General features: G+C 41.3%; 2 protein-coding genes across 12 annotated transcripts in view; one reads left to right on the forward strand and one right to left on the reverse strand.

Annotated features, from left to right (window-relative positions):
• Positions 1-22,162, reverse strand: part of Tmem52b (transmembrane protein 52B) — a 24,225-nt gene continuing 2,063 nt past the window's right edge. Inside the window, exons 1-9 of one of the 9 annotated variants that reach the window (XM_075982601.1) lie at positions 20,724-21,217; positions 17,309-17,388; positions 7,825-7,953; positions 6,949-7,097; positions 5,756-5,799; positions 3,784-3,822; positions 3,146-3,312; positions 1,448-1,592; positions 1-393 (exon numbers count right to left, since the gene is read on the reverse strand). In XM_075982601.1, coding sequence (XP_075838716.1) covers positions 387-393; positions 1,448-1,592; positions 3,146-3,312; positions 3,784-3,822; positions 5,756-5,799; positions 6,949-7,032 — 486 coding nt within the window. In that variant the 5' untranslated portion in view covers positions 7,033-7,097; positions 7,825-7,953; positions 17,309-17,388; positions 20,724-21,217 and the 3' untranslated portion in view covers positions 1-386. Of the gene's footprint in view, positions 1,593-3,145; positions 3,313-3,783; positions 3,823-5,755; positions 5,800-6,948; positions 7,098-7,824; positions 7,954-17,308; positions 17,389-17,925; positions 18,043-20,723; positions 21,218-22,162 lie in introns of those variants that run through there. The other 8 variants (XM_075982593.1, XM_075982596.1, XM_075982597.1 and 5 more) reach the window with 8 other exon arrangements.
• Positions 14,534-22,162, forward strand: part of Olr1 (oxidized low density lipoprotein receptor 1) — a 20,117-nt gene continuing 12,488 nt past the window's right edge. The window contains exons 1-3 of one of the 3 annotated variants that reach the window (XM_075982590.1): positions 14,534-14,731; positions 17,665-17,766; positions 20,582-20,818. In XM_075982590.1, the coding sequence (XP_075838705.1) occupies positions 14,647-14,731; positions 17,665-17,766; positions 20,582-20,818 (424 nt within the window). In that variant the 5' untranslated portion in view covers positions 14,534-14,646. The remainder of the gene's footprint in view (positions 14,732-17,664; positions 17,767-20,581; positions 20,819-22,162) is intronic. The other 2 variants (XR_012911566.1, XM_075982591.1) reach the window with 2 other exon arrangements.

The following is a 22,162-nucleotide window of genomic DNA, read 5'->3' on the forward strand; positions in this document are numbered from 1 at the left end:
AGAGCAATCAGGATTCCCTGCCCTGTGGGAAGTCCAAGGACCACCCACCTCCATTCAGGTCTAGTAAGGTGAGCATCCAAACTGCCTAGGCTCCCACAAAGCCAGTATGTGCAGTAGGATCAAAAACCCATTGTCATTGATCTTGAGTTCTCAGTAGTCCTCATTGTCCTCTATGTTCAGCGAGTCCAGTTTTATTCCAGGCTTTTTCAGACACAGGCCAGCTGGCCTTGGTGAGTTCCCGATAGAACATCCCTATTCTTTCAGTGTGTGGGTGCACTCCTCGCGGTCCTGAGTTCCTTGCTCGTGCTCTCTCTCCTTCTGCTCCTGATTTGGACCTTGAGATTTCTGTCCGGTGCTCCAATGTGGGTCTCTGTCTCAGTCTCCTTTCATTGCCTGATGAAGGTTAATATTCAGGAGGATGCCTATATGTTTTTCTTTGGGTTCTCCTTATTTAGCTTCTCTAGGATCACTAATTATAGGCTCAATGTCCTTTATTTATGGCTAGAAACCAAATATGAGTGAGTACATAGACTTAAATCTTAAAACAGGAAGTAAAGAAGCAAACCAATGCTTTTTTCTTAGTCTAAAAGGAAGTGCAAGCCTCTCTCTCTCTCTCTCTCTCTCTCTCTCTCTCTCTCTCTCTCTCTCTCTCTCTGTGTGTGTGTGTGTGTGTGTGTGTGTGCACGTGTGCATGCATATGTTTGCAGGACAAGGCTCTAAAGAGTTTCTAGGACCATTTCTTTTCTCTATACCATATGTCACACTTGTGTATAGGACCAAAGTGATAGAAAGGTTTTGACATGTGGCACAGGCTATTCTATAGTCTCTCCTCTTATTAGCACCCCCAGCCCTGCAATCTACAAAGTCCAGGTGACCATTGTTGTTCAGTATAATGGTGGTCATTCCCTAGAAGGAAAGATGCATGTGTTTGGTGCACTGATATCAATGACTGTACCTGCATTGTCTTTCCCTTCAATGTTACTGCAGTCAAGCAGAGAGAAGAGCAATTTGCAGTATCATTTGGTTAAAGGAACTGTACATGAATGCCATAGTTGAAGGATTTCAAGATACCTTGATATTCCCCTGCTTTGGTAGTAATCTACATAGCTAGAGGTGAGATGCAAACTTTGACCATTGGATAAGGAGTTAGAATTCCAATTAGAAAATTGTGTCTCAAAAAAGCATATTTTTGTAAATAAAGAGTGGGAACCTATCTTGTGGACAGAACAATATCTAGATGGCATCCTGAACCTTTCTGGGTGGTACAAAAGAAGGCATTCTATATATCTGGGGATCTTTCTCAACTCCAGGATGTCTTAGATATTAGGAATACCATCAACGTGTCCATCAGTGTCATGGGAGTTCCAGCTGAGGAGAGTCCTTTCCTGGGGGAGGCAGCTGCTTTTCCTCTGGCACTGAGGGTAAGTCAGGAGCTTTCGGCCCGCACCTTGCCACTGTGAAGCGGCTCATGCCAAGAGCTTCCTCGTAGCCTGGGAGGGTGTCAAGGGAGGGGGGCAGCTGGCCCAGGGAGCTGTGTGCATGAGTCACCGCCAGTATTCTCCGAGCTGCAGGGCCAAACACAGACTGAAGTGCTGTGAGGGAAGAAGACAATCTATATAGAGATGATGTCATACAAAGGTAATGTCCTTAGACAAGGGGGATTTACATCAGACCTAACTTTTCTTTGGCTTTAACCTATTTCCAAACTCATTGTCACAACGTTGGACAAAGATTACAAAAATCCTTCAAAGATTCTTTATGACTAACTTTATACCCTGCAGGAGAGCCTGCTTTCCCATTATCTGAATAATCTGGGTTGCATTTTTATCATTCATCCCTTTTTTCAGGTTTTGGCTGTTTTGCTATGCTAGGAAACAAGGCCACATCCTCACACAAGCTAGGCAGCACTATTCTCTTGAGTTCCACCCAGCTCCACCTGGATTTAGATCCATTTGTACTAGCCTCCCAATACTACAATCTCAATTTTTTCTTTTTCCTTTTCTTTTCTTCTTTCTTTCTTTCTTCTTCTTTTTTCTTTTTTTTCTTTTGACACAGGGCTTCTTCGTGAAATTCTGGCTATTCTGGAACTAGTTCTGTAGACCAGGTTGGTCTAGAACTCAGAGATCTCCCAAGTGCTGTAATTAAAGGTGTGAACCACCACCACAGGGCACAAAAACCTCTTTCAAATACTTATTCCTGCTATATTTGTCAATTTTTAGTTACAGGTTATGTTGCTCTTATGATAAGTGCCACAGTGTCTTATCCTCTGTCGTTCAATTTTGACTTTGCTCTTCACTTTTAGGGAAGAATAATTTCATAAAGAACAGACCAAGTAATGCAGGTCTGTAATCACAACTGTTTGAGAGGCTGAGTCAGGAGGATTATATCTTAAGACCTGCCTGACCTACAGTTGAATTCAAGGATAACCTGGTCAATTTACCAGTACTATTTCTTGAAATAAAAACAATCTAAGAGTCTGGGAGCTCACATAAGTGACATACTTTTCCAGTCTGTGTGCAATCCTGGCTTCTACTCCCAGCCTCACAAAAAATATAAGAAAAGCAAAGAAAGAGAATGCAGCCAGGTGATGGTACACACTTGAATGTCAACATTCCTGAGGAGAAGGGGGAAAAGTAGGAGAATCAGAAGTCAGTCTTGGTTATATGAGACTCTATTGGGAAAGAAAGAGAGGAAGGAGAGAGAGAGTGAGACAGAGACAGAGAGAGAGGGAGGGAGTGAAGGGAAGGATGGAGGGATGGAGGAGAGGAGAAGAGAAGAGAGAGAGAGAGAGGGAGGGAGGGAGGGAGGGAGGGAGGGAGGGAGGGAGGGAGGGAGGGAGGGAGGAAAGGAGGGAGGAAGGCAAGCAGAAGACAAGAGAGGGAGGAAGGGAGGGAACAATAAATGAAGGAAGGTGAACCTTGGCTCTAACATTTTACTTTGTTCATCAATTTATTAGCAGACAAAAAACTTGATAATACAGGCATCAGTGATAGCCCAGGTCACACAATGTGTTTCTGGCAATTAAAATTACTCTGAATTCCCAAACACACAAAGCTAGCTGGCAGTTCTCCCTACACCTCCATACCTTTAGTACTTCTTTGAACCTGAGCCCCTTTTCTTGGTTATCTAAGTTGAGTGCACTCACATGTGATGGTACTCTGGAGAGTGCTGTCATGGTCAAAAGCAATGACGGTCACTTCATAGGGTGGTGGGGCCCCATCTTCCCCATTTTCCGGACGGCTTAGACAGCAGCGGAAGCATACTGAAGTCAGGCCGCACAGGAGAAGCAACGCACCAACTATTACCAGCAACCTGCAAGAGTCCACCTGTTAAGTCCAAGCTGTGATGGGCTTCTTTCCTGGCTCTGACATAACTACCCCTTAATGTATGATCTTGATCACTATTCATCTTTTATATGGCTTTAATCTTCTGATTTCATTTTGCATATATCAGTCATTAATTTTCAGCAAGACTGTCAGTCATGAGGGCAAACAGTACTGAAAATAGTTTGAAGTAGCTGCTTCTCACTCCACTGTGCAAAAGTATTTCTTAAGCACATGCTGGTGGAAAGACATTATAACCCCTCAATGTTGATGAAGAGAGTATATTGAAATAGGAAATCATGGTGTATTCTCACATAGGTTAGAGATGAACCAAGAAAACTATACTGTGAAATAGAGCTACACTTTTATTTGTACTAATAGTTAGCATATAAAAAACTGAAAAAAATAATGCACCTGAAAAAGGAAGTCTCTTTGTGGGTATTATATAGCTCAAACTTACCATATATACCAGAGATGCACCCAGTCAGTGGACAAACAACTGTGGAGAAAGAATGAAGTTTATTATATTAAAAATCAATAGTGTGAGCTGAAATAATCATGTTGTTACATTTAATACTATGTTATAATAAAAAACATCAAGACAAGTTTCTTCTTCTTCTTCTTCTTCTTCTTCTTCTTCTTCTTCTTCTTCTTCTTCTTCTCCTTCTTCTTCTTCTTCTCTCCTTCTCCTTCTTCTCCTTCTTTTTTGCAATGATTCACTTTGTAGCTTTGGGTGATCTGAAACTCAATTTGTAGATCAGACTGACCTGGAATTCACAGAGATCCTCCTGCCTTTCCCTCCCTATTGCTGGGATTAAAAGTATGTGCCACCATGCTCAACTAAAACAAACATTTTTAAAAGTCCAATGTAACTAGTTGAATAGAGTGTTGTATAAAAAAGTGGCATTGCTGTGCAAATCATTTTCTGGTCCCTAAATACTGCGTTAAAAAGAGTGGCTATGAAAAGAATTAAGGAGCCTGAAAAAGGAAAAGAAGAGAAGAGAAAAAATTATAACAAATTTTGTTTGAAAAATGACATGATGAAACCTAATTCTTTCTAAACTTACATAAAGGAAAGGGAATAGAAAATTTCCACATGGCTACTGTGAGCAGCTCTGTTGGAAATTGTCAAGAAAGAATTTGGCATACACATTTTTAAGAAGTGACTTGGAAAACAGACAGGAACATTAAATTCATATGAACGTGCGGCCAATGAAATGTACACACCAGGAAAATGTCAGTTGAAGGCATGAAAGAAGTCACATTTGTAATTTATATTTCACAAGTGCTTGCAACATCCTACCCCTATGAAGGGCCTACCCTTTCACATCTAAGGTCAAATGGGCACATGCACTGAGATGAAACAGGAAGGGAGACAAGGCACAGGCCGGATTCACACAAGGAGAGCTAAGTAGCTTGGGCAGTTGTAAACTTTCTCTGCAGGGACGACAAGGAGGACAGTGTGGGAGAGACTAAAATCAAGAGTCAGAGGAACATATGTATCTTTAAAGATGTAGCAGTTTTGTCATTAAAATAATAATTTAAAGAAACACTGTCTAGCCGGGCGATGGTGGCGCACACCTTTAATCCCAGCACTCAGGAGGCAGAGGCAGGCATATCTCTGTGAGTTCGAGACCAGCCTGGTCTACAGAGCTAGTTCCAGAACAGGCTCCAAAGCCACAGAGAAACCCTGTCTCGAAAAACCAAAAAAAAAAAAAAAAAAAACTGTCTACTAAATGTGTATTGAGATCTATTCTTGCATTCCATTTTTGGCCACAGTTCCATAGAAAATGCAGCTTGTGTTTCCCCTGGAATAGTGTATCATCTTGCTCCTCACACTCATTATTTGTTCAAACCTTTCACTTCTATGTTAGACTCCACATAGTGGCAGACGTCCAAATCCTCAAATGTCTCATAGCCAATAACAAATATACACATGTCAAGTCATCATGGTGATCCTTATGCTTCACATCTGAGAGAGTTGGCTTCAGGGAAATGGTTCTACAGCGAATGTGTGTTTTTCCTTAGATGAAAAGGATTGTTACGTCTGGCCTCATTTGAAGCTAAGGATTTGAAGTGGATCTGCTACTATGGGAATCACCCTGAGATAAGGCAGTGACTGGCTGTTGAACCCAGTCTGCACTGATGAATCACTGGAAAGCACAGCTAAGGAAGCCATTTGCAGGTCTCCTTGACTACGTGTATCTAAACTACTTGTGCTATGCTGATGGGAAGAAGACAGTCTCACAAAAAAGTGCTATTGGCCGGGTTATTCTGAGCACTTCGGATGACATACATGTCTGTGCGGGTGGGTGGTGCCCACTTAAGTAGAAGGGGAAGTCGGAGCTACGTACTGACGTTTTAGCCTATGTTTGGGTGTTGGTGCTTTGTCTGTCTTTCCTTGCTCTCAGCTTGAACTCTCAGACACTTACTGTTCAGCGTTGACACAATTCTCCTCACATCTGGCTCCAGAAAGCTGTGGGAAAGAAATAATCAGACAGGAAAATGGTCACATCTGCAGCCTTCAGCAGCCTGACAATCATCCCTTAGGCCTGTGCTGTCTCAGACCTAGTTGTAAAGACAAGGACATTGCCATAGGGTTGGTCTGCAATAGCTTGTGACATTGTTCATTCATTTGCCTATGGCTACTTCTCACAAGTCACAAGCTCCTTGCGACGGCAGGGATCTTATATGTGGTTTGGATAGTGGCTGAGCATCCCTACCTTTGGGAATGATGGACAGCCCCTCTTTCAGTTTGTCACCCTAGAAATCTCCTGACCCATCCCCTAGGTCATTGTGATTGTCTTTCTTGTCCTTTGCCCAGTTGGAACTTAGGAACAGTCTTTAATAGATCAGTAACTCATCACACAAGAAGAGCAATAGAGGGACAAGATGTTACAAAGAAAGAAGGGGAACGATGAGAAGAAAAAGAGGAAGCCAAGAGAACATACAAGAAAAAAACTGTACTTTGATGTATCAGTTAAGTTGTGTGGGAAGTCAAGCAGACAGGCTGCTTCCTGCGTAGGAATGTGACCCAGCTTAGTTTCTGCTCTGTTTCTGTCCCTGCTAGACTTCCTACTGTGTGAACTTGGCCCTGGTGTTTGTCCAGAAACTCCATCTATCTAGCCTTTTCTCAGCAAATGGATGACTCACGGGCTTCTCTTTCACCATGGGGGTAAAATAAAATGTTTAAAATATTAAAATAGTATTAAAGAGTCTGGGGCTAATGAGATGGTTCAATGGATAAGCAAGAGGACCTCAGTTTGAATCTTACCAGCCTTGTTAAAGCAGGATGTAGCAGCATGTACCATCTCTAACTGCCCTAACTTCTGTCGCTCTTTCCATGGACATTGTTCATTCTCTCTCTCTCTCTCCCTCCTCTCTCTCTCTCTCTCTCTCTCTCTCTCTCTCTCTCTCTCTCTCTCAGACACACACACACACACACACACACACACACACACACAAACAAGACTCCTCAGTACTTAGGGACCAATGTGTGATACTCTTTCCTCACTACATCTGTTTATTATCCCATCCATCTCCTCTCAGAGTCAGTATATCTAATAATAATAATAATAAATAAACAAAAGAAAGGTTCTTCTCACCTTTTCACAGCTGAACTCACCTGGATGAAGTAAACCAGGACAGAGGTCATCACCACTCGGGTGCGGACTGCCATTAGACTGAACACCTGGTCCAGAAGCGTCATGCTGGGTGCATCTGCTGTATCCTATCCATGCTCAGTGCCATGTGGATCTTCGTGGTCCAGAATTCCTAAAGAGAGAACTTTTCTCAGCAATAAATCAATATCCCTCTCCCTCTATTCCTCTTGCCTTCAAATTCCAGGATTTCGCCCTCCTTTCCCCTTTTAGTTTCCTCCGTTTTCTCTATTTTTCTTCACATGGTCTCCCCATTTGTTTCTTCTTCCTTTCCTTTTGGTTATCAAGCCTTTCTATGTATTTAATCTTTCCCCCTCTGCCCCTAATGGAAAGGCATTGAAGGATACATTTGTCCTCTGAATTAGACTTTTTTCCAGTCCATAATGAGAAACTTAGGTTTGAAATAGGTCAAAGGCAGATTGCGAGTGACCAGATGCGTTCTTGTGTTCATCAGGAAACTGGTTACAATCTTAGCTCCTGGATGACCGCTAAAGTCTGAAAGTCAGGCTGCCAATCTCCCTCCGCCCCCTCTCCGTGTGATTGGCATTCCCCTCCTTGATCCTTGAAAACTCCCTCACTATGTTGATCATCAACCCTACTAGTTCTGGGTCATTTATTGCAACCACTCAGCAGGACTGAGGGATTCCAAATGAGCCAGAAAGCCGTCCCATCATTAGAGTAAGAAATGGGTTTTAAAACTAGACTCTCCGGTGCTATCAATCTTCCCAGTCCCCACTCTACATCAGTTTCAATCCCATCTAAACAAACTGGACACACAGGCATCGTATATAAAACTGATTTCCAAGAAAACCCCCTCTTTTTCTGTTTTTCGTGATACCCACCCCTCTCAAAGCAGTACTGTGATGTTGTCACTTGAGAACCAGGCACAGTATGTACAGCTGCGGTTTCATCTACTCAGGAGGCTGAGGCAAGGGGATCATTTGAGTCTAGTTCAGTAACATGAGGCTTTCCTAGGAAACAGTAAGACTTCTATCTCAAAAAACATATTATCCACAATAAAATAACACTTAAAGTCATGTTTAAAAATAAGTGCACCACAATGGAAAAGATGGAAAATGGTTATAAAGAACATTCTTGTATGGAAACAGTGAATATCACGTGAATGCCTGACATTTCAGCAGGAATTCTTAAGCAGTGCAAAGTGCTAAGTAAGAACATTCAGGGTTAATTTACAGTGATATGTCCATTTCAAAAGACTGAACAAAACCACATCTCAACTGTTTTCTAATTCATGAGGGGAGGCTGCACGGTGGCTTCCTGTTGAGGGGAAGCTGCTGGGGTGGACTCCTTCACACTCAGAGCCTCACAAACCCTATGATCACACTGTGACTATGTGATGCAGGAATGTAGAATTTAAACAGTTTCCTTTTCACAGCTAAGGAAAGCAAACAGCGAGGGAACTCCCTGGTACAATGTTGGTCTTCCCAAGTCTATTTGTCTATTTTAAAACATAGGCTATTGAGTGAAAAGTGTGTTCCAGATTTCCACGGAAGTGAGATGGAAAGACTTTTGTAGTGACCAGAGAGTGAGGCATTAGTTACAACCTTTTACTAGGCCTGGCCCTACTGCTCCTAGTCATACAGTAGGGAGCACAATGGATGTTCATTAGACTTGCATTTGCTTTTGTTTAATAGAGAAAGGACAATCCGGGACAAGGAAGCCTCTTGCGTAGAATATTTCTGTTCAGACACCATGTAGTGGAAAAACCCCACGGATCCCTCCCTTTTCCTCTTCTTCTGGGAAAAAGCATAAACAACCATGGCTAAAAGCATAGCTCAGGGGGTTGAGGCAGCTGCTTGTTTAACCTCTTGTTAGCTGTTGCATTATGGACAAGGCCTTCCATTCTCTGTCAACTCAGTTTGATTTGATACAAAAAGTAATTTAGTTCTCAGCACCCACCTAGTAGCTCATGAACTGGAGTGGCTCCAGTTCCAGAAGGCTCTGACACTTTCTTCTTGGGGACCAGGCAGGTATGCAGTAAGTATATATACATAAAGGCAAAATACTCATAAAGATAAACTAAAAAGAAAATGAATGTTTATGATGCATACCGCAGCTCTGGTAGCAAGCATTTGATATTAGTTAAGTTGTTTTTAATTTAGCTCTATTTTATATGCGATGGTTCTTTCCAGTATGCTGGGTCATTAATGTCCACCATGCCTATCCCACTTTTCTACCAGCCCTCTCTAGATTGCGCTATTCCTTTCCTTGAACAGTTCCCATGGTTAACCCTACCATTATGTCTACCCATACCAGCCTTCACCTGAATAAACAGGTTTCCCAATTACTTTGACTTTCTCCCAGTGGCAATTTCTGACCTCATGATTGTAATCATCTTTCTTGCCCCCAAGCTTCTTAACAGGCCTGAACAAAACAGGCTTCTGTTAATGACTGCCTTGTTTTTCCTTTTTAGAATTACGGGTACCATTTTTTTCCTATCCCCCAAGGAGATAAAACTTAATTCATTTATTTTAATGTGTCATGCCCTGTGACACATTAGAATCACATCCTTTAAGTGGGAAACAATGGTAAAGGAAAGACCAGTCAGAAAAGAAAACTGAAGGTCTCCATGGCTTAAGGATGGGGGTGGGCATGGAGCTAGGGAAGATGGAAATATTCTTATTACCAACCTACATTTCCCGATCCCATTAAGCTTGTGAATCATTACCTTATACTCATGTTATAAAGAGCTGGGACCAGGGCCAGTGGGAGGTACCCATACACAGACCTCTTCACCTATGCTTCAGGGAATTGTTATACAACCACTCTAACAAGTATAGCCAAATAATTACTAACCTGAGGTTCCTTTGATTATTCTTTTTTGACCTTGGCTGTCAGGGGCACCCTCCATGCTCTTCTTTCTTTCCATGCCTCAATTAAACAGAGGCCAAGACTATGGGTACTTAGAGACACTAACATCAAGATGCATACGGCTGAGCAGTGGTTTGGCCCACAAACATGATTTCAAGAATAGAGAAGGAGGCAGAAGTCAGTTTCATTCTAAAACTCCTGGGTGTTTCACTAGGAAGTGTCTCTGCTTTAGGAGCCAAGATCACAGCATAGATACTGAATTCCAACCTCAGAGGCACTGAAAATTAGTGACAGGATTAAACTGAAAGTGTTTCCACCTTTGAGACAGAGATTCATGTCTGACCTCAAACTTTTTATGTAGCTAAGAGTGACCTTGGCTTCTGATCTTGTCTTTACCTTCCCAGTGCTGGGATTACAAGCATGTGCCATCACTCCCCCTTAGCGCAGTGTTGGTGATCCAACTCAGAGATTTGTGCTAAACTTAGAGTACCAGACAGAAAAATTAGGATGTCTGGTTAAGATGTCATTAAGCTCATTACCACAAATCGTGTGAGCAACAGTATAAAAGAACACACACACACACACACACACACACACACACACACACACACACACTATGAGTAGCATTCCCAGCAGGGCAAGAAGTCTGTATACAGTTTAGCTGAGTCTATTGCTTGGAATTCTATAAGGCTGACATCAAGGTGTCTGGTTAACAGCATTCTTGTCAGAAGGCTGTCATGGTAGAGGGCCCACTTGCAAGCTCTCTTAGGTAGAATGTATTTCTTAGTGGCTATGGGATTAATGTAATCATACTTTTAAAAGATCTAGTTGAAATATAATTACATAATTTCCTGCTCATTCCATTTAGTATTACTTGTATGAACATGGTTGACTGATTTCAGGACTGACCACTTGGTGTTGGATGATCAGTGAGGGAGCTCATCCATGGAGAAGTTTATTTCTCCCTCTCTCAACATTAGTATCACTCATGGAACCTTGAAAACACAGTGCCTAAACTGGACCTCAACAAGGACAAAGTGAAAGTGGGAAGTCTCACAGGACCCCACTTATGGACAAAGAACTTTAGGCAACTAATAAACATTTCTTTACATTCTAATGATGAGTGTGGAGACAGACACAGGAAAAGAGAGGTTTCAGCACACTCATCACGTGCCTGAAGTAATTCCTTCTGCATGACCACCTGCATTCTTTGACCTTTGCTACATTTTAAGTTATAGCACTGAGAATACATCCTCAAAGAGAAGCTGTGACACCAGGAGGTGGGGGTCATGGAGCATCCTGTATTCGTTTAAGTCTTTACAGTTTCTTGGAAACTTATCTCTGAAGATGTTTGGGAGCAAGAGAAAAGGCCGAGTGTGGTGGTGTGACATCACCTTAATTCTAGCACTTGGGAGGCAGAGACAAGAGGGTCTCTGTGAGTTTGAACCAGGACTACATAGTGAGACCCTGTCTCAAGAGCAACACACACACACACAGAGAGAGAGAGAGAGAGGGAGAGAGAAAGAGAGAAAGAGAGAGAGAGAGAGAGAGAGAGAGAGAGAGAGAGAGAGAGAGAGAACAAGATAAACACATCAACAAGTGAAAAGATAAAATACAGTAGTCTACATAAAGAAAGGGGATTCTAAGCTGTGCTGTAATATAGATGAAACTTGAAGACACAATTTTCAGCAAACTAACTCAAACATGAAAAGAAAACTGGCAGATTCTTTTACTAACATGAGGTAATAGAGATTGAATGTCCTCCAAAGGCTCAAGTGTTGAAGGACTGGTTTCCAGTCTGTGCCCACTGTTAGGAGATTGTAGGACCAAAGAGAGGTTCTAGAACAGGTCCTTGAATGAGACTGCCTACTTTCCTAGCTCCACTACCTGAGCATCTTTTCAAGCTGATTTTCTGTCTCACCACAGGTTCAAAACCATTGGAGATAATTGACTATTGATTGATGATGTTTCTGAAACCAAAAGCCTTCCTCCTTGTGTATTCATTACCTCAGATAGTTTGTTCAGGAATTAGAAATCTGGCACCAAGTACAGTATCAAAATTCAAGGGACAGAAAATAAAGGGTTGATTTCAAGGAGGAGGGGGGAGTGGTCAATAGAATGTTTCAGAGAAGAAGAATTGATGGAATGTGCGGATATGAAGACAGAAGTTTCTAAGATGAGATTGTTTCATGTGACGATAGGGGTTGTCTAGTCGGAACCTGCAGAGCTACCTAAAAAAATGAGGATGCAGAAGAATCAAGGGAGGGTCTAATTCCAGTGCAAAGACCAGTATAAAGACCAGAAAGAGCAGGTGCTGAAACCGAAGCCCAAAGGTCATACGTTAGAAAATGTTTCATTACACAGTGGAGGATAGATGCTTCGGTTCTTTTGGCCTTCATATTTTGAATGAATCTCTTTCAAAATATAAATAGGCCATCTATCTCTACTGATTGATTGATGTGTGATTTTTCATGGCAAGATGTGAACAAAATCTGTTCAACACAGATATGGATACAAGGACGGACCAAAGAATCCATCCCACCCTTCCCTCATCCACAAAGAAATGTTTCAATTTAGAGAAAATAGGTATACAGTATTAACCTCTATTCCCAAACATTTTGTCTAGGTATCAAGTGATCCAGACAAGGCAGGAAGTAGAATGAACCATCACAGGAACAGTGAGAACATTTTCAGCGAGAAAAGATGGGAACATTGTGCAGGTGGGGGGTGGTGACAGCTGTATGACAATGTGAATGAACTTAGCGCGACCTTAAGCAGTACATCTACAGTAGCTAAAATATCAGTTATTGCGTAGTTTATATTCTTCGGTATTGATAGTGTCTGAGATAAATGAGTCACTGTGGGAATAATAAAGCGTCCTTCTCATCGTACTGCCATTTCAGGGATTGTTAATTCATCACTATAAGAAATTTCCTGGGATTCTACTGAATCTTAGTGAAAGTGAAACTGAAAAGGCCACTTTGGAAATTGAGGAATACAGTCAATTCCTGGCATTCACTCCTCAGCTAGGAAACAGGGGTAGGGAGTAGGTAAGAGAGGCATTGCTTTTTGTTTTTATCTTGGATAAGGTTGTGTTGGCTCTGTCGGCTGTTTTGTGAACTGTGTGACAGAAGCAAATTTTAAACGGCAGAAAAGTTGTTCTCAGCTTGTGCTGGATATCCTACACAGAAAGAGGGAAAACAAAACGCTCAGCATGGGGGAAGGACAAAGAATCATATACACTGTCAGGATTGGTGGTTTTTCCTATGTGATTTCCTAGACGCCTTACCCATTCTTCGTTTATCTCTCCCTTTCCCCACTCCACTTTTTCTCTAAGTGGTTTAAAACAAAATTTAGCTACTGTAGAATTGTATACACACAAACTCCAGAAAACGTGTTTAGCAGGTAAGGGATTCCTTTTTACAAAGGCTCACACAAGGACTGGACTTAAGATAGGATCTCCAGAACTCAGTTAATGCCCATTACGGACTCCCCTGTCTGTAATCTCAATACTCCTACTGTGAGATCGAGGGCAGAGATAGGAGAGGATCATGGAATCTTTCAGATCAGCTAGCCTGGAGCATGCATCAGCAAATAACAGACCTTTGCTTAATCAGTGGGCTATCAGGGCCTATCAATACCTGTGTTGTCCTCTGACCTCCATATGTACCTGTGTTGTGTGTGCATACAAGCAAACGTGCACACACACACACACGTTAAAAATATAAATTATTTCAAAAAGATATATATCATTTAATGATGAGAAAACAAGTGAAGATTCCCTCTATGGACAGGTATAGGGGTTAAAATCCCAGGAAGTATTGGTCAGACTAAAACATACTTTATTATGGTCAATGTAACTATGCTGGATATAAGAATTAATAGTAGTTTTACTTATTATTTCTGAGTTTTATGTCCCACCTACATTTCTCACAGTATCTTTTAAGTTCCTATTGAAATATTATAATTCCTTTTTTTTTGAGACAAGACTCACTATAATGACTTTGCTATCCTGGAACTCAGTATTTTAAACCAGGTTGGCTTTGGACTCGTGTAAATCCACTTGGTTCTGTACCTCCCACACTAAGTGCTGGAATTAAAGGCTTATGCCACTATAGCTGGCTATTGAAACACTATCAAAATATACATTATCCTCAAATCACAGACAAATATTGAAATTCAATATAAGCATTTTTCCAAGATGACAGATTCAGGAGAAGATATAAAACCTTACTCTATTTAGTACCAAAGGTCTCATACTGTTGTTGAGAGTCACCATGGTCAAGACTGCCCCAACTGAGCATTATACCCATGGTACTATGGCTAGACATGGGAATCTTCCATGATTTATATTACATTTCTAATTGCCAATCAAAGCAACGAAAAGTAAAATGTACTACTTATAAAAAGGTAGCATACAGCGACAATCTGCTTGAGTGAATCAGCAAACGGAAAAATGTGGAAAATTAAGTCACATTCCTTTCTACAGACCTGGCTTGAAGCATGTGCTTCTTTCAGCTTCAAAGAAGCTTATCTGATAAGTCTACAGTGTCTTTCCTATAATTGTCGTGGACACTGCCTTTTGGCCTGCTGTCTGTTTCTTAGGGAAAGGTCACGAAACAGGACTGGAATTACCATTCTCCCCACCCACAACAGACACAACCTAAGAATTCGTGTTAGCCAACTTTCCAATATGAAGCAAAGTCTCCCCTTCCTCCTGCGACGGTTGAGTCATCCCCTGCTAGATAAGAACAGCTACTTAAACTGCACCAGAAGCTCACTCACTGGCAGTTGGTTGAGGTCCTTGACTGCTTCAGCTTCTCATTTTTGGCATGAATTTGGAAATGACTTTTGATGGCAAGATGAAGTCTGTGAACGAGCAGCCTGACCAGAAGTCATGTCATAAGAAGGCTAAAGGTACCAGGGATGGGTGGGTGCTTACAGAGACAGAATGCCAGCTCAGCTTAGAAATTCAAATTAAATGTTCAGGAGAATGACTAAAAAGCAAAAACATTAGAATATCAGGAAATACAAGAGGCTAATACCACTTACTTAGAAGAACAACAAGTAGAACTCAAGCTAATAACTTGCCTTCACTACATCTTCACTGTAAGCTGTTATCTTTTTACATCAGTGACTTCTCATTATCCTGAAGGCTTCAAGAGTGCTGTCAATATTATCTCCCTCTACAGAGAGCGAACCCAGAATCAGGATTAATGAAGTCACTTATTTTTTTGCGGAACCATATAAAGAAAAACTATAGGGAATGCTTTCATTCAGAACACACAGTATTTTTATGTGTGTTGTTAAAGTACTGTAAAAATCTTATGAATTATCTAAAGCGATTCAGTATATTCAGTATGGCTGAGCACACATTAGACTTGGCTGTCTATCATTGCTTAGAAAACTTAAAAACTTATAGTTTATGTTTGGCCAATACAGTAAATTGAACCACTTAGGTTTAATTGATAAGCTCAATTATGTAGACAACTACAGAAAAATGCCTATTATTTTATAAAATTAAGAGAACATAGGCTGGGAAGTGGTGGTGCACACCTTTAATCCCAGGAGTCTGGAGGCTGGAGGCAGGAGCAGGCCAGCCTGATCTACATACAGAGTGAGTTCCAGGACAGCCAGGACTACACAGAGAAAGTGTGTGTGTGTGTGTGTGTGTGTGTGTGTGTGTGTGTAAGCGGGGGTTGGTGTGAGTACAAAGCATAAAAAGTGGAAGAAAGATAGACTGTGTCTGTAAACAAGACTGGAATCTTTCTGTGGGTAAAATAAGGGTGAGTATGGTGTGGTTTAATATATGAGTGGCTGAACTAGCTCAGAGTGAAGACAGTACTGGGGTTTAGTTTAAGTTGAACTAGCTTGTTGTGAAGAATTGCAAGTGTTTAATAGTAGATTCAGGAGATAATGTCAGTAAGTGATTTGTTCAACCATTCATTCATTATTTGTGCAATAACTATTGCTTGCCTGACTTTTGCGATAAATATGACTAATTCTTTAAGGTCTCTGGTTAGATTAGTGACCTATGTGAACTGTATGTACTAGGCACTGAATTCAGTGAGGAAGTATTTGTTTGTTTCTTTATTGATTGACTAAGGGTTGTTTTCTGACTAAAATCCGTAAGTCAGGTGAATTAGACCACAAAAATTTCTGCCGCTGAGAAGGGGGGAAGGTATCCTGTAGATAAAAGGAATATGTGTCTTCGTTTCACATGGGTGGCTCATGGGATTGGTGTTTTCATTTGAGCCATGGGCATTACAGTGTTGAATGAGTACTGGAGTGTGTGAAAGATAAAGGTCTTCTTACACACAGCTACATGGTGCCAGGTGCCAGGATTAGGTAACCATTTGTAAAAGTTATTACTCTCCAAAAGTCACCAAAAGTACAGAGACAGAAATAATTGAGGCAGAGAATAAGCTGTGTTTCCTCCAGTCACAATTCCTATCTTTTAAAAAAAAGTATCTATAGAGTCTAACAGAGATTATTAAAACATGAGAACTCTGTGAATATATTTGACCCTTGATTGACTTGAACATTTACCACATTTATATTGAAACCTTGGTAATGCAACACACCAAGCCTGTGGCTTACTAGTATTAGATTAAAGGCCTGTGTTTGGAGTCAGATCTGGTACTGCACTAGGGAGGCTGAGGCAAGAAAATTCACCAGCCTGAGGCCATCCTGGTCTACTTAGTGAGTTCCAAGACAATGTGGACTAAAAAGTAAACATTGTCTCAAGCAAGAACAACATAAAACCCAAAAATCTACCTCCTAAGTTTTATTGCATGTGTGCTCTCAAGCTAGTGACTGAAGCTTCTGGTATCTTCTTTACATAGAAAGGAGAACATTATCAGTGTTCCGTTTGTCTTACAGGGGAGGAAGCCTAATACATTGTGTGTGATGTTTTTCTCTTGCGTCTGTAATTCCTTTGGCTATTCAATACTGGGATACATAACAGTACATTCTCATGTCAGAGTTATGTCTTACGTCAGAGCTGCATGGTTCGTTTTCATAAATAAGGCGACTTTTTTTCTGGAGATAATAGGCCTAGATACCTGAGCTTACTTCATGTCAGCCACCATCATTATCAGAATCCTAGCTGGAATAACGATTTTAGCTGACTTGCTACACTTCAGGGAGGAAATATCTAATGATCTCCTGCCGTACTGAGCACTCAGTTTTATTTTTCTACTTAATGTAGGGGGTTTGCCACACTTAACCTAAGCACAAGGCAAGCTATTGCTATCAGTCAAGTGCATACCAAGGCTTTGTCCCTAGTTTCCTTTGGTAAATAACTCTAGTTTCAAGAGGCAGTTTTGTTAGAATGAAAATTGAATGGTATGATATCAGGCATAAAATTTCTTGAGGAAATCTCAGGTGACTGATTAAAATATTTTGCTTGACGTCTGACAGCAGTTTGCACTATATTACTTAAGAGTACCTGTACACATGTGTATGTAAATGTCAGATGTTACGTAGGAATACCTGTGTCCATGGGTATGCAAAAGTCAGGCTTTCTGCACCGTAGATGCAGTTAGGCTGCACTGAGAGTTCTTCCAAGGGCACTGTGCATAGAACAGATGAAGTAAAAGCTTTAGAATCAAGTATTTGGTGTGGGATGCCCCACTGAACCCCAGCTGTTATTTTATCCCATGTCAGTCCATGAGTAATTTGCTTCAGTTCCATAACCATCCATTGTTCCACCTGCACATATGCAGGTCCTGTGAGGTTGGGGAGGGGGCTAAGACGTGCAGAGCACAGAGCGAGACAAGATCCAGAGCCCAGCTTGATGATCTATCTGCCTTTGCTGTTTTCAATTTTCTGGTTCTCCTTCCCTGCAGGTTTGCTTTTTCTTTTGTCCCCATGGTGGTGCCCTGCCGCTATGGTTCTCATCATCGTTTGCCTGGGGTTATCAGTGACCCTTATTTTACAGTGGATGCAATGTAAGTGTTAAAATAAGGAACTGGAGGTGGGGGATGGGGTTGATGAACACATCTGGTAATAACTATAAAATAACTATAAGTGTGTCTAGATTTAGACTTATTTTGGGCAAAATGCTTTGAGAAGAAGCCAAGAGTTTAATGCATATATTGTGTTCTTACCTCCACCAGAGAGGAGCATGGAATGGAGATTATTCACAGGAGAGTGTTTTTGTTTTGTTTCATAATTTCTTGGATGAGCCTATTTGCTTTCTAGAATAATTTGATAATAACTTGAAGGTTATAATACATAGGGTTATCCGAGCAACTAAAGAGGAAAAGAAAACCCATTTAGCTTCATTTGGATGGATCTTATAAACTGTTAAAAATCTTAATTGCCTCCTTAAAGTAAGTAAAACATTAGCAGCAAAAAGTACTTTGAATTTATAACATGTAGGAAATTGGAGATACTAAGAAGGAAAAAGAAGGCACGAGAAAAAAGACCAGAGTGGCCAAGAAGGAAAGATAAGGTTGTCTCTGCATTAGCCTGCAGGTTTCAGGACTGAATTATTCTGCCAGCCAGATTCAAAATACAAGGTCCCAGAAGCACCACTTGTTTCCTACGTGTCTAAGTCTGGGCAATTTTTTGTTTTGTTTTTGTTTGCTTGTTTGTTTTAAATTGTCTGTGGGTGCCTGAGGCCTTTCCTAATGAGGTGCATGGGATCCCACTCGATGGCGGCAGTCTGAAGTGGGGTGTCCATCATTATCCAGCAGACTCAGATCAGGCCTTGAAGCAGAGGGTCAGCAGCAAGTTGCACTAGAACTGAGCTGAGTTCCCAAAACAGAGTTCATTTCTGCCTGGTTATACAACATTCGTTCTGTCTCCACCACCCCAAACTTTTCTATGGCTCAAATAAAATTTACTGTCAATGATACCGTACAGAAATTAACAAATATTTCATGGGTGGTTGCCTTAAAAATGAAAGCAAATGTCAGAGTTCCTAAATAAAATTAGGAAGTATGTGGTATAGACAGAGTGGGAGGAGCTAAAGAGGAAATAAGAGAATAAATTGCTAATGGCATTTCCTCCTGTGCATTAGGGTCTAGGGGGAAGGTGACTACTATAGATTGCCAATATTATATCTTTTCCATTATACTATTTCTTCTTTTAACTTACTTTTTTTTAAAATATTTTTTTTTCATTTTACACACCATTTCCCCCTTCCTCCCCTTCTATGACTTTCCACATCCCCCATCCCACACGGCACCCCACTCCTCAGAGGGGGTAAGGCCTCCCTTGGAGAGTCAATGAAGTTTGGCATACCAAATTGAGGCAGGACCAAGCTCCTTCCTCCTGCATCAAAGCTGAGCAAGGTATCCCACCATAGGAAATGGGATTCAGAAATCCAGTCTAGGCATCCAGGATAAGTCCTGGTCCTATTGCCAGCACAAACCCCACCCCCAAACAGATCAAACAACATAACTGCCATCCACATTCAGAAGGCCTACTTCAGTCCCATGCAATTTCCCAGATGTCAGACCAGCGTCTGTGAGCTCCCAGCAGCTCAGATAGGCAGCTGTCTCTGTGTTTCTCCATCAAGATCTTGACTCCCATTGCTCATGTGATCCCTCCTCCCTCTCTTCAGCTGAACTCCAGAAGCTCAGTCCAGTGCTTGGGTGTGGATCACTGCATCTGCTTCTATAAGTTACTGGATGTAGGTTCTATAATAACACTTAGGGTAGTCAGCAATCTAAGTATAGGGGAAGGCCAGTTCAGGCACCTTCTTCACTGTTGCTAGGAGTCTTAGCTGGGGTCACCCTTGTGTATTCTTGAGATTTCCCTAGCACCAGGTTTCTCCCTAGCCCCATAATGCCTCCGTCTATCAAGTTATCTCTTTCGTTGTTCTCCATCTCCATCTCTCCCCCAACTCAGCCATCTCGATCCCTCATGTTTCTATCCCCCATCCCCCTCCCAGTTTACCCAGGAGATTTTAACTATTTCCCGTTTCTGGGGCCCTCCATGAGCATACATTTTAGGGTCTTCCTTTTTAATTCTCTCCTTGTCATTTCTTAAAAATTTTTATTTTACTTCCTTATTGTTTGAGAATTTTGCAATCATATATATAATCCATTTTGATCAAACACACCCCCATTCTTCTCCCACAACCCTCTTTTTCCTCTGAATTTCATGTGTTCTGCTTTTAATTTTAAACCACTTACTGCTGCCTATCTGAGCATGGGTATAGGGCCATCTGCTGGAGCATAGGGAGTCTCACAGGAACAACATTCATGAAGAAAACTGACTCTTCCTTTCTAGCAGCAACCAATTGCCAATAGCTCCTCAAGTAGGGGTGGGATCTGCAGAGCACATCCTCATTCTTTGCCTTTATTTTTTTCTCTCCAAACTAAACATAGAACCCAGGGGCTTTAGCATGCTGACTAAGCCCTCCCCCATTGAGTTATAACCCTACCTGTCACCCCTTTGCCACCACCTGCACCTTATTACAACTCCCACCATTACGTTTATTTTGTATATAAATCTCAACAAAAATAAAGCTGTTGAATTTTTTATTAAGAAATATCTGCATGGTTATAATAAAAATTGCAATAGATATGCAATTACAAAAACACAATTGAATAACTTCTAGGTCCAAAAATCCTGAATAAATTTCGGTAATTGCCCCACAGCCTTTCAAGTACATTTGTTCTTCCATTGCTGTTCAGATTTATAAAGCATTTCTGTCAACACTCACATGTTGAGAAGAGAGATTATTTGAGTCTGTGTTGACAGCATTTGTACTAAAGAGGAGAGGCTGAGTTTTAATTCTCTGTGGTTTAGTAATCCAGGTATCTGACCTCCTAAAGCAATACCAAGCAAACCTTACTCACCAAGAACATATCCTGGAGGGACAGATCTTAGCCCAGCAGCAAGCAGCAAATGCTTCAGAGAAGAAACTCAAGGAAACTATAGACACCCTTACCTGGGAGCTGAAGAAGAAATCCAAAGAGCAGGAAGAACTTCTGCAACAGAATGTGAACCTCCAAGAAGCCCTGCAGAGAGCTGAAAACTTTTCAGGTACAGGAAAGAGGCAGTGAGGAAGGGTGGTGGTGGATGTTCTGCTCAGTCTTAAATAGGTTTCACACAGCTAGCGGCCCACGTATAGGCCATGGCTTCAGAATGATCTACACAAGCTCTCCACTGCCATTTCTACTCTAGTCTGTGCTGAGTCTTGTAAACATCTAATTTGACGGAGCCCTCCTTTTCTTCCTTTTTTCTTTTCAATTTTAGCTTTGAGATTTGTGTGCCATCCTGTCCCGTCATTGCCTTTGCCACAGATATGTTATTATTTCCATCCAAATGCATCTTAATCGCTGGCTTCCCTGTCCTTGAGAGTCTTCCTGTTATTGTAATTCCTTATCACAGCTCCTGTGTTTGCTCCATTCTGAGACACTGTTTCCCAAAAGGGCACTACATCTGTTTAAGTACAACCCGTGGAGGTCAGTTGACTTGGAAGGTTTAGGTAGGTACTTCAGGTTGAGCAAAAATAAAAGGTCTAGAAAGTGAGTTTGTATAGGAATTGAGATGACTCCATCTGTCTAAAGGGATTTGTAATCTAGGGAACAGACCATGTAGGCAGACAATGAACAGATTATACTGTCAAGTTTTGTGCTAGTACAGGAACTTTCTACATTATCGAGTTTTTTGCACTCTGTAATCAAGTGAGGTATGTGCTTCTAACTACGGAGTTAGGTGTGCAGAGTCAGACAACCCTTTCTTGGGGAGTGCACAAATGAGGATGCTCTTTTCAGGATTAGAATTTAAGCACCTTTCAAAAGCACACTTCCCCACCTTGTTGCTTGTCTGCCTAAAAGTTCAGTTGTGCAGTTTTGTTAAGTAAATATTATATAGTAATGTATGGATAGCCACTTTATTTTGTATAGACAAAAATGTTGAGAGGAGGATAGATTTTACAATAATGATAATGTGTGGTTTGATGTAAAGTTACTCAGTTTGTAAATCTTTTCAGGCCCAGCATGGTGGAACATACCTTTAATCCTAACATTGGGGAGACAGAGTTAGGTAGATCCCTGAGTTCAAGACTGGCATTGTCTACATAGTGAGTTCCAGCCAGGGCTACATAGACAAATAAATAGACAAATAAACCCTTTCAGTATTAAAGGGGCAATTTAACTTTGCAAAAATAATCAGAAAGTTTTAGAAAAACTGACTTTTGACTAGTGTCATGCTGGTGACCATGTCAGAGAAGCATAGGTGGCAAATGACTTCAGGATGTTAACATACCAGGAGGAGCATCCTTGATGGTGAATCTTGGACAGGCAAGATCCTGAGATCATAGACCACAGAGTGTCTTTAATTTTGCTGTTACTTTACATATTTGCCGCTGCCATCTTCCTCTGT

The sequence above is a fragment of the Microtus pennsylvanicus genome, chromosome 8, assembly GCF_037038515.1.
Source record: "Microtus pennsylvanicus isolate mMicPen1 chromosome 8, mMicPen1.hap1, whole genome shotgun sequence".
NCBI lineage: Eukaryota > Metazoa > Chordata > Mammalia > Rodentia > Cricetidae > Microtus > Microtus pennsylvanicus.